The following is a 12,159-nucleotide window of genomic DNA, read 5'->3' on the forward strand; positions in this document are numbered from 1 at the left end:
CCAATGTATACGGCTCCTGTAAGTCCTGTATATAGAGGAGTACGGAGAGTGGTACCCAATGTATACGGCTCCTGTAAGTCCTGTATATAGAGGAGTACGGAGAGTGGTACCCAATGTATACGGCTCCTGTAAGTCCTGTATATAGATGAGTACGGAGAGTGGTACCCAATGTATACGGCTCCTGTAAGTCCTGTATATAGATGAGTACGGAGAGTGGTACCCAATGTATACGGCTCCTGTAAGTCCTGTATATAGAGGAGTACGGAGAGTGGTACCCAATGTATACGGCTCCTGTAAGTCCTGTATATAGATGAGTACGGAGAGTGGTACCCAATGTATATGGCTCCTGTAAGTCCTGTATATAGAGGAGTACGGAGAGTGGTACCCAATGTATATGGCTCCTGTAAGTCCTGTATATAGATGAGTACGGAGAGTGGTACCCAATGTATACGGCTCCTGTAAGTCCTGTATATAGAGGAGTACGGAGAGTGGTACCCAATGTATACGGCTCCTGTAAGTTCTGTATATAGAGGAGTACGGAGAGTGGTAACCAATGTATACGGCTCCTGTAAGTCCTGTATATAGAGGAGTACGGAGAGTGGTACCCAATGTATACGGCTCCAGTAAGTCCTGTATATAGAGGAGTACGGAGAGTGGTACCCAATGTATACGGCTCCTGTAAGTCCTGTATATAGAGGAGTACGGAGAGTGGTAACCAATGTATACGGCTCCAGTAAGTCCTGTATATAGATGAGTACGGAGAGTGGTACCCAATGTATACGGCTCCTGTAAGTCCTGTATATAGATGAGTACGGAGAGTGGTACCCAATGTATACGGCTCCTGTAAGTCCTGTATATAGAGGAGTACGGAGAGTGGTACCCAATGCATACGGCTCCAGTAAGTCCATACTGCCCTCTGTATATAGATGGGTGCCCACTGTATATACAGGGCAATGGGGGGATACGGGGAGGGATAGCACAGATGGACCTACATAGTGGACATATTGTACAGACCCAGCAGACCAGGCCCCTCACACAGCACGGGCTCCCACCCCACCCAGCCCCTGCCCGTCCGGGTCACTCGGTACCAGGCGTCTCTTACCTGCGCGGCGGGGGCAGACGGGGATCCCACCAGGCAGAAAGCCACGCCATTCATTTAGGTGGAGCGGCCGGGAATCCCTGGCAATGGCCGGAGCCTTCCTCCTGTGTCTCTCTCCGACTCGCACTGTGTATATTAAGTCTCTCCCTCCTCACAGGATGACAGAGGAGCTCCCCTCCCCCTCCTGCTGGAGGCGAGGGGGAGATACAGGGCAGAGCCGCTGCTGGGAGGGGGCGACGAGCTGTCACCCTGGGGGCACTGACGGAGAGAGGACATAGGGAAGAGGAAGGAGACGGAGAGATACACTACAAGACCCGGCCGGGAGACAAGGAGGCGCGGAGGGATTCACGGACGACTGGATAGAGGAGCCGAGCTGTTCTCAGTAGCAACCAATAAGAATCCAGCTTCTATTTTCGAACCTGCACTGGAAAACTAACAAGCAGCAATCTGATTGGTTGCTATGTGGTATATAACATCTGTGATGGAAAAAAAAAGTTGAGCAGTTGTTTGTAGCAACCAATAAGAATCCAGCTTCTGTTTTCTAACTTGCTCTATATAAAAAACCAAGCTGCAATCTGATTGGTTGCTATGCAGTGCACCAGTGTAGGAAAGACTGCAGCTTTTATTTTCTAAATAAGAAAGTAAAAGAACAACTGGTTGGTTCAGCACAAAACTCCAGTGTCCAGGGCAGACCGCCTGTGGTGTGGCTTCCAGGTCCGAATAACTACATCAGGTCCGAACAGGATCTTCTCCAGCACCAACAGAAAGGTGGTCAATAGGGTTGAGCGAAACGGGTCGTTCATTTTCAAAAGTCGCCGACTTTTGGCAAAGTCGGGTTTCATGAAACCCGATCCGACCCCTGTGCGGGGTCGGCCATGCGGTACGCGACTTTCGCGCCAAAGTCGCGTTTCAATGACGCGAAAAGCGCCATTTCTCAGCCAATGAAGGTAAACGCAGAGTGTGGGCAGCGTGATGACATAGGTCCTGGTCCCCACCATCTTAGAGAAGGGCATTGCAGTGATTGGCTTGCTGTCTGCGGCGTCACAGGGGCTATAAAGAGGCGTTCCCGCCGACCGCCATGTTACTGCTGCTGATCTGAGCATAGGGAGAGGTTGCTGCCGCTTCGTCAGAAGCAGGGATAGCGTTAGGCAGGGTCCATTAACCACCAAACCGCTTGTGCTGTAGCGATTTGCACTGTCCAACACCACCTTCGGTGTGCAGGGACAGTGGAAGCTACATTTTTTTTCTCTCAGCGCTGTAGCTCATTGGGCTGCCCTAGAAGGCTCCCTGATAGCTGCATTGCTGTGTGTACGCCGCTGTGCAAACCAACTGCTTTTTTTCAAAGCACAAATCCTCTTGTTCCTTCCTTTCTGCACAGCTATCTTGTTTGTTTGTCCACACTTTTTATTTAATTTGTGCATCAGTCCACTCCTTATTGCTGCCTGCCATACCTGGCTGAGATTACTGCAGGGAGATAGTAATTGAAGGACAGTTCCTTTTTTTTTTTTTTTTTGTGGGAGATTAAGATTGACATTTCTGCTAGAGTGCCATCTCTGTCTGTGCCATCTCTCACTCAGTGGGCCACAGAAAGCCTATTTATTTTTTTGCTTGATTTGGGTTCTAAATTCTACCTGAAAAAATCAATAAATCAATCAGTGGGAGATTAATATTGGCCTTTGGGCTTGTGTGCCAGTCCTAAGCGTGCCATCTCTCTCTCTCTCAGATAGTGGGCCATAGAAAGCCTATTTATTTATTTTTTTTTTTATTGGGTTTATAAATTTTCCCTGGAAAAAAAAAAAAAAAGTGGGAGATTAACCCCTTCATGACCCAGCCTATTTTGACCTTAATGACCTGGCCGTTTTTTGCAATTCTGACCAGTGTCCCTTTATGAGGTAATAACTCAGGAACGCTTCAACGGATCCTAGCGGTTCTGAGATTGTTTTTTCGTGACATATTGGGCTTCATGTTAGTGGTAAATTTAGGTCAATAAATTCTGCGTTTATTTGTGATAAAAACGGAAATTTGGCGAAAATTTTGAAAATTTCGCAATTTTCACATTTTGAATTTTTATTCTGTTAAACCAGAGAGTTATGTGACACAAAATAGTTAATAAATAACATTTCCCACATGTCTACTTTACACCAGCACAATTTTGGAAACAAAATTTTTTTTTTGCTAGGAAGTTATAAGAGTTAAAATTTGACCAGCGATTTCTCATTTTTACAACGAAATTTACAAAACCATTTTTTTTAGGGACCACCTCACATTTGAAGTCAGTTTGAGGGGTCTATATGGCTGAAAATACCCAAAAGTGACACCATTCTAAAAAATGCACCCCTCAAGGTGCTCAAAACCACATTCAAGAAGTTTTTTAACCCTTCAGGTGCTTCACAGCAGCAGAAGCAACATGGAAGGAAAAAATGAACATTTAACTTTTTAGTCACAAAAATTATCTTTTAGCAACATTTTTTTTATTTTCCCAATGGTACAAGGAGAAACTGAACCACGAAAGTTGTTGTCCAATTTGTCCTGAGTACGCTGATACCTCAAATGTGGGGGTAAACCACTGTTTGGGCGCACGGCAGGGCTTGGAAGGGAAGGAGCGCCATTTGACTTTTTGAATCAAAAATTGGCTCCACTCTTTAGCAGACACCATGTCACGTTTGGAGAGCCCCCGTGTGCCTAAAAATTGGAGCTCCCCCACACGTGACCCCATTTTGGAAACTAGACGCCCCAAGGAACTTATCTAGATGCATAGTGAGAACTTTGAACCCCCGGGGGCTTCACAAATTGATCCGTAAAAATGAAAAAGTACTTTTTTTTCACAAAAAAATTCTTTTAGCCTCAATTTTTTTCATTTTCACATGGGCAACAGGATAAAATGGATCCTAAAATTTGTTGGGCAATTTCTCATGAGTACACCGATACCTCACATGTGGGGGTAAACCACTGTTTGGGCACATGGTAAGGTTCGGAAGGGAAGGAGCGCCATTTGACTTTTTGAATGAAAAATTATCTCCATCGTTAGCGGACACCATGTCGTGTTTGGAGAGCCCCCGTGTGCCTAAACATTGGAGCTCCCCCACAAATGACCCCATTTTGGAAACTAGACCCCCCAAGGAACTTATCTAGATGCATATTGAGCACTTTAAACCCTCAGGTGCTTCACAAATTGATCTGTAAAAATGAAAAAGTACTTTTTTTTTCACAAAAAAATTCTTTTCGCCTCAGTTTTTCATTTTCACATGGGCAATAGGATAAAATGAATCCTAAAATTTGTTGGGCAATTTCTCCCGAGTACGCCGATACCTCATATGTGGGGGTAAACCACTGTTTGGGCACACGGCAGGGCTCGGAAGGGAAGGCGCGCCATTTGACTTTTTGAATGGAAAATTAGCTCCAATTGTTAGCGGACACCATGTCGCGTTTGGAGAGCCCCTGTGTGCCTATGCATTGGAGCTCCCCCACAAGTGACCCCATTTTGGAAACTAGACCCCCCAAGGAACTTATCTAGATGCATATTGAGCACTTTAAACCCCCAGGTGCTTCACAGAAGTTTATAATGCAGAGCCATGAAAATAAAAAATAATTTTTCTTTCCTCAAAAATGATTTTTAGCCTGGAATTTCCTATTTTGCCAAGGGTAATAGGAGAAATTGGACCGCAAATGTTGTTGTCCAGTTTGTCCTGAGTACGCTGATACCCCATATGTGGGGGTAAACCACTGTTTGGGCGCACGGCAGGGCTCGGAAGGGAAGGCACGCCAATTGGCTTTTTAAATGGAAAATTAGCTCCAATCATTAGCGGACACCATGTCACGTTTGGAGAGCCCCTGTGTGCCTAAACATTGGAGATCCCCCACATATGACCCCATTTTGGAAACTAGACCCCCAAAGGAACTAATCTAGATGTGTGGTGAGGACTTTGAACTTCCAAGTGCTTCACAGAAGTTTATAACGCAGAGCCATGAAAATAAAATAAAAATTTTATTTTCTCTAAAATGATTTTTTAGCCTGCAATTTATTATTTTCCCAAGGGTAACAGGAGAAATTTGACCCCAAAAGTTGTTGTACAGTTTCTCCTGAGTACGCTGATACCCCATATGTGGGGGTAAACCACAGTTTGGGCACATGTCGGGGCTCGGAAGTCAAGTAGTGACATTTTGAAATGCAGACTTTGATGGAATGCTCTGCGGGCGTTACGTTGCGTTTGCAGAGCCCCTGATGTGGCTAAACAGTAGAAACCCCCCACAAGTGACCCCATTTTAGAAACTAGACCCCGAAAGGAACTTATCTAGATGTGAGGTGAGCACTTTGAACCCCCAAGTGCTTCACAGAAGTTTATAACACAGAGCAGTGAAAATAATAAATACGTTTTCTTTCCTCAAAAATAATTTTTTAGCCCAGAATTTTTTATTTTCCCAAGGGTTACAGGAGAAATTGGACCCCAAAAGTTGTTGTCCAGTTTCTCCTGAGTACGCTGATACCCCATATGTGGGGGTAAACCACTGTTTGGGCACACGTCGGGGCTCAGAAGGGAAGTAGTGACTTTTGAAATGCAGACTTTGATGGAATGGTCTGCGGGCGTCACGTTGCGTTTGCAGAGCCCCTGGTGTGCCTAAACAGTAGAAACCCCCCACAAGTGACCCCATTTTGGAAACTAGACCCCCCAAGGAACTTATCTAGATATGTGGTGAGCACTTTGAACCCCCAAGTGCTTCACAGACGTTTACAACGCAGAGCCGTGAAAATAAAAAATCATTTTTCTTTCCTCAAAAATGATGTTTTAGCAAGCAATTTTTTATTTTCTCAAGGGTAACAGGAGAAATTGGACCCCAGTAATTGTTGCCCAGTTTGTCCTGAGTACGCTGATACCCCATATGTGGGGGTAAACCACTGTTTGGGCACATGTCGGGGCTCGGAAGTCAAGTAGTGACGTTTTGAAATGCAGACTTTGATGGAATGGTCTGCGGGCGTCACGTTGCGTTTGCAGAGCCCCTGGTGTGCCTAAACAGTAGAAACCCCCCACAAGTGACCCCATTTTGGAAACTAGACCCCCCAAGGAACTTATCTAGATATGTGGTGAGCACTTTGAACCTTCAAGTGCTTCACAGACGTTTACAACGCAGAGCCGTGAAAATAAAAAATCATTTTTCTTTCCTCAAAAATGATGTTTTAGCAAGCAATTTTTTATTTTCTCAAGGGTAACAGGAGAAATTGGACCCCAGTAATTGTTGCCCAGTTTGTCCTGAGTACACTGATACCCCATATGTGGGGGTAAACCACTGTTTGGGCACACGTCGGGGCTCGGAAGGGAAGGAGCACCATTTGACTTTTTGAATAAAAGATTGGCTGGAATCAATGGTGGCGCCATGTTGCGTTTGGAGACCCCCTGATGTGCCTAAACAGTGGAAACCCCTCAATTCTAACGCCAACACACCCCTAACCCTTATCCCAACTGTAGCCGTAACCCTAACCACAACCCTAACCGCAACACACCCCTAACCACAACCCTAACCCCAACACACCCCTAACCCTAACCACAACCCTAATTCCAACCCAACCCTAACCCTAAGGCTATGTACCCACGTTGCGGATTCGTGTGAGATTTTTCCGCACCATTTTTGAAAAATCCGCGGGTAAAAGGCACTGCGTTTTACCTGCGGATTTACTGCGGATTTCACCTGCGGATTCCTATTGAGGAATAGGTGTAAAACGCTGCGGAATCCGCACAAAGAATTGACATGCTGCGGAAAATACAACGCAGCGTTTCCGTGCGGTATTTTCCGCACCATGGGCACAGCGGATTTGGTTTTCCATAGGTTTACATGGTACTGTAAACCTGATGGAACACTGCTGCGGATCCGCAGCGGCCAATCCGCTGCGGATCCGCAGCCAAATCCGCACCGTGTGCACATAGCCTAATTCTAAAGGTATGTGCACACGCTTCGGAAAACGCTGCGGATCCGCAGCAGTTTCCCATGAGTTTACATTTCAATGTAAACCTATGGGAAACAAAAATCGCTGTACACATGCTGCGGAAAAACTGCACGGAAACGCAGCGGTTTACATTCTGCAGCATGTCACTTCTTTCTGCGGATTCCACAGCGGTTTTACAACTGCTGCAATAGAAAATCGCAGTTGTAAAACCGCAGTGAAATGCGCAGAAAAACCGCGGTAAATCTGCCATAAATCCGCAGCGGTTTAGCACTGCGGATTTATCAAATCCGCTGCGGAAAAATCCGCAGAGGACCAGAATACGTGTGCACATACCGAAACCCTAACCCTACCCCTAACCCTACCCCTAACCCTACCCCTAACCCTACCCCTACCCCTACCCCTAACCCTACCCCTAACCCTAACCCTAGTTCTAACTCCAACCTTAGTGGAAAAAAAAAAAAAATTCTTTATTTTATTATTGTCCCTATCTATGGGGGACAAATGGGGGGGGTCATTTACTGTTTTTTTATTTTGACCACTGTGATAGATTATATCACAGTGATCAAAATTCACATTGGAACGAATCTGCCGGCCGGCAGATTCGGCGGGCGCACTGCGCATGCGCCCGCCATTTTGGAACATGGCGGCGCTCGGGGAAGAAGACGGACGGACCCCGCCAGGATCGGTAAGTATAAGGGGGGGAGATCAGGGCACAGGGGGGGGGGAGATCAGGGCACGGGGGGGGCGTCGGAGCACGGGGGGGAGGGATCGGAGCATGGGGGAGAGTGATCGGTGTGCGGGCGGGTGGATCGGTGTGCAGGGGGGGTGGATCGGTGTGCAGGGGGGGTGGATCGGAGCACGGGGGGGATCGGAGTGCGGGGGGGTTTGATTGGAGCACGGGGGGGTGTGATTGGAGCACGGGGGGAGCGGACAGGAGGACGGGGGAGCGGAGCACAGGACGGAGGGGAGCGGGCCACAGATCGGGGGGCTGGAGGGGCGATCGGTGGGGTGGGGTGGGGGCACATTAGTAATTCCAGCCATGGCCGATGATATTGCAGCATCGGCCATGGCTGGATTGTAATATTTCACCATTTTTTTAGGTGAAATATTACAAATCGCTCTGATTGGCAGTTTCACTTTCAACAGCCAATCAGAGCGATCGTAGCCACGAGGGGGTGAAGCCACCCGATCTGCAGGGACGCGATCTTTCTGTGACACAGCATATGCGTCACAGGTCGGATTGGCACCGACTTTCATGACGCATACGCTGTGTCACAGGTCGGGAAGGGGTTAATATTGGCCTCTGGGCTTGTGTGCCAGTCCTAAGCGTGCCATCTCTCTCTCTCAGATAGTGGGCCATAGAAAGCCTATTTATTATTTTTTTTATTGGGTTTATAAATTTTCCCTGGAACAAAAAAAAAAAGTGGGAGATAAATATTGGCCTCTGGGCTTGTGTGCCACTCCTGACTCCTGTGTGCGTCATCTCTCACTCAGTGGGCCATAGAAAGCCTTTTTTTGTTTTATTTGTTTTCTAAATTCTCCCCGAAAAAATCATTTTATTTTCTTTGGTTTCTAAATTCTTCCTGAAAAAATCATTTTATTCTATTTTTTTTTTTTCCTAAAGTCTCCCTGAAAAACAAAAACAAAAAAAACAAATCAGTGGGAGATTAATATTGCCCTTTCTGCTTGTGTGCCAGTCTTGACTCCTGGGTGTGCCATCTCTCTCTCTCTCTCCAATTGTGGGCCATAGAAAGCCTATTATTTTTTTAGCTTGATTTGGGTTCCAAAATCTACCTGAAAAAATCACTACATCAATCAGTGGGAGATAAATATTGGCCTCTGGGCTTGTGTGCCACTCCTGACTCCTGTGTGCGTCATCTCTCACTCAGTGGCTAATAGAAAGCCTTTTTTTGTTTTATTTGTTTTCTAAATTCTCCCTGAAAAAATCATTTTATTTTATTTGGTTTCTAAATTCTTCCTGAAAAAATCATTTTATTCTATTTTTTTTTTTCCTAAAGTCTCCCTGAAAAAAAAAAAAAAAACAAATCAGTGGGAGATTAATATTGCCCTTTCTGCTTGTGTGCCAGTCTTGACTCCTGGGTGTGCCATCTCTCTCTCTCTCTCCAATTGTGGGCCATAGAAAGCCTATTATTTTTTTAGCTTGATTTGGGTTCCAAAATCTACCTGAAAAAATCACTACATCAATCAGTGGGAGATAAATATTGGCCTCTGGGCTTGTGTGCCACTCCTGACTCCTGTGTGCGTCATCTCTCACTCAGTGGCTAATAGAAAGCCTTTTTTTGTTTTATTTGTTTTCTAAATTCTCCCTGAAAAAATCATTTTATTTTATTTGGTTTCTAAATTCTTCCTGAAAAAATCATTTTATTCTATTTTTTTTTTTCCTAAAGTCTCCCTGAAAAAAAAAAAAAAACAAATCAGTGGGAGATTAATATTGCCCTTTCTGCTTGTGTGCCAGTCTTGACTCCTGGGTGTGCCATCTCTCTCTCTCTCTCTCCAATTGTGGGCCATAGAAAGCCTATTATTTTTTTTAGCTTGATTTGGGTTCCAAAATCTACCTGAAAAAATCACTACATCAATCAGTGGGAGATAAATATTGGCCTCTGGGCTTGTGTGCCACTCCTGACTCCTGTGTGCGTCATCTCTCACTCAGTGGGCCATAGAAAACCTTTTTTTGTTTTATTTGTTTTCTAAATTCTCCCTGAAAAAATCATTTTATTTTCTTTGGTTTCTAAATTCTTCCTGAAAAAATCATTTTATTCTATTTTTTTTTTCCTAAAGTCTCCCTGAAAAAAAAAACAAAAAAAAACAAATCAGTGGGAGATTAATATTGCCCTTTCTGCTTGTGTGCCAGTCTTGACTCCTGGGTGTGCCATCTCTCTCTCTCTCTCCAATTGTGGGCCATAGAAAGCCTATTATTTTTTTAGCTTGATTTGGGTTCCAAAATCTACCTGAAAAAATCACTACATCAATCAGTGGGAGATAAATATTGGCCTCTGGGCTTGTGTGCCACTCCTGACTCCTGTGTGCGTCATCTCTCACTCAGTGGGCCATAGAAAGCCTTTTTTTGTTTTATTTGTTTTCTAAATTCTCCCTGAAAAAATCATTTTATTTTATTTGTTTTCTAAATTCTTCCTGAAAAAATCATTTTATTCTATTATTTTTTTTCCTAAAGTCTCCCTTAAAAAAAAAAAAAATCAAATCAGTGGGAGATTAATATTTACATTTGTGCTTCAGTGACAGTCCTGCGTGTGTGGCATCTCTCTCATTTGTTGCCACCAACAACAGAGTGTGTAACATTGTGCCTGATTTTCGTTGTGGTCTCACTCACCTGTAAAGGGGTAGCTAAATCATACTGAAGTTATAGCTCACCGTGTAATTTGTGTGACAGCAACAAATACCGTTAGTTTGTTTACGTTTTTAAAACAATGAGGAAGTATGGTGGAAGAGGTCGTGGCCGGGGGCGTTCATTGTCAGCTGGTAATGAGGGTAGTGGTAGTGGTGGAGCATCAGCTGGTCGTGGGAAAAAAAATATTGCACCTAAGTCTGGAGCTGTGGAGCCAGGTTCGTCGTCTGGCTACACAAGGCCTCGAACGCTCCCTTTTCTGGGAGTAGGAAAACCGCTTTTAAAGCCGGAGCAGCAAGAGCAAGTTTTGGCTTATCTTGCTGACTCAGCCTCTAGCTCTTTTGCCTCCTCTCGTGAAACTGGTAAATGTCAAAGCAGCGCGTCGTTAGTGGATGTTCACGGTCAGGGACAAGTCGCTTCCTTGTCCTCTTCAGCAAAAACAACAACAGAGAAGAATGCAGCAGGCGACACAACGGGTTACTCCATGGAGCTCTTTACACATACCGTCCCTGGCTTAGAAAGTGAAGCAGTTAACAGTCCATGCCCATTACAAGTTGAATCTGACATGGAGTGCACTGATGCACAGCCACAGCCAGACTACTATGCTGGTCCTTTGACTCAGACCACAACATTGCCCTCGCAGGGTGCTGATCAAGAATCAGACCCTGATGAGACTATGTTGCCCCATCACGAACGCTATACCACCGACCGACACGGTGACACAGACGAAGTTGCACACGAGCTACAAGAAGAGGTAATAGATGACCCAGTTCTTGACCCCGATTGGCAGCCATTGGGGGAACAGGGTGCAGGCGGCAGCAGTTCTGAAGCGAAGGAGGAGGGGCCGCAGCAGGCATCAACATCGCAACAGGTTCCATCTGCCGGGCCCGTATCTTGCCCAAAACGCGTGGCAAAGCCAAAACCTGTTGGAGGACAGCGTGGCCATCCGGTTAAAGCTCAGTCTGCAATGCCTGAAAAGGTATCCGATGCTAGAAAGAGTGCAGTCTGGCATTTTTTTAAACAACATCCAATTGATCAGCGCAAAGTCATCTGTCAAAAATGTTACCTTAAGCAGAGGACAGAATCTGAAAAGTCTCAATACAAGTTGCATGCATAGACATTTAACCACCATGCATTTGCAAGCCTGGACTAACTACCAAACGTCCCTTAAGGTTGTAGCACCCTCGGCCAATGAAGCTAGTCAGCAACGCAACATCCCTTCCGGCAGTGTAGGGCCACCATTTTCCGCACCACCTGCAGTATCTGTGCAGGTTTCTTTGCCAGGCCAAAGCAGTCAGGGTCAGGGAATCACCAGTTTCGTAGTAGGAAACACTGCATCTAGGGCACCGGTGGCAACAATACCATCTCCCACCGTCTCTCAGTCTGCCATGTCCACCGGCACCCCCGCTAGTTCCACGATCTCCAGCTCTCCAGTCCAGCTCACCCTACATGAGACTATGGTTAGAAAAAGGAAGTACTTAGCCTCGCATCCGCGTACACAGGGTTTGAACGCACACATAGCTAGAATAATCTCGTTAGAGATGATGCCCTATCGGTTAGTTGAAAGCGAAGCTTTCAAAGCCCTGATGGACTACGCTGTACCACGCTACGAGCTACCCAGTCGACACTTTTTTTCCAGAAAAGCCATCCCAGCCCTCCACCAGCATGTTAAAGAGCGCATCGTCCATGCACTCAGGCAATCTGTGAGCACAAAGGTGCACCTGACAACAGATGCATGGACCAGTAGGCATGGCCAGG

General features: G+C 45.7%; 1 protein-coding gene across 1 annotated transcript in view; it reads right to left on the reverse strand.

The window, feature by feature from the left end:
* The window catches only part of ARHGAP23 (Rho GTPase activating protein 23), a 115,485-nt gene extending 114,077 nt beyond the window's left edge, over window positions 1–1,408 (reverse strand). The window contains exon 1 of the mRNA XM_069751705.1: window positions 1,103–1,408. Within this exon, the coding sequence (XP_069607806.1) occupies window positions 1,103–1,156 (54 nt within the window). The 5' untranslated portion in view covers window positions 1,157–1,408. The remainder of the gene's footprint in view (window positions 1–1,102) is intronic.
* Between the last annotated feature and the right edge of the window lie 10,751 nt (window positions 1,409–12,159).

This window comes from Ranitomeya imitator, chromosome 2 (genome assembly GCF_032444005.1).
Source record: "Ranitomeya imitator isolate aRanImi1 chromosome 2, aRanImi1.pri, whole genome shotgun sequence".
NCBI lineage: Eukaryota > Metazoa > Chordata > Amphibia > Anura > Dendrobatidae > Ranitomeya > Ranitomeya imitator.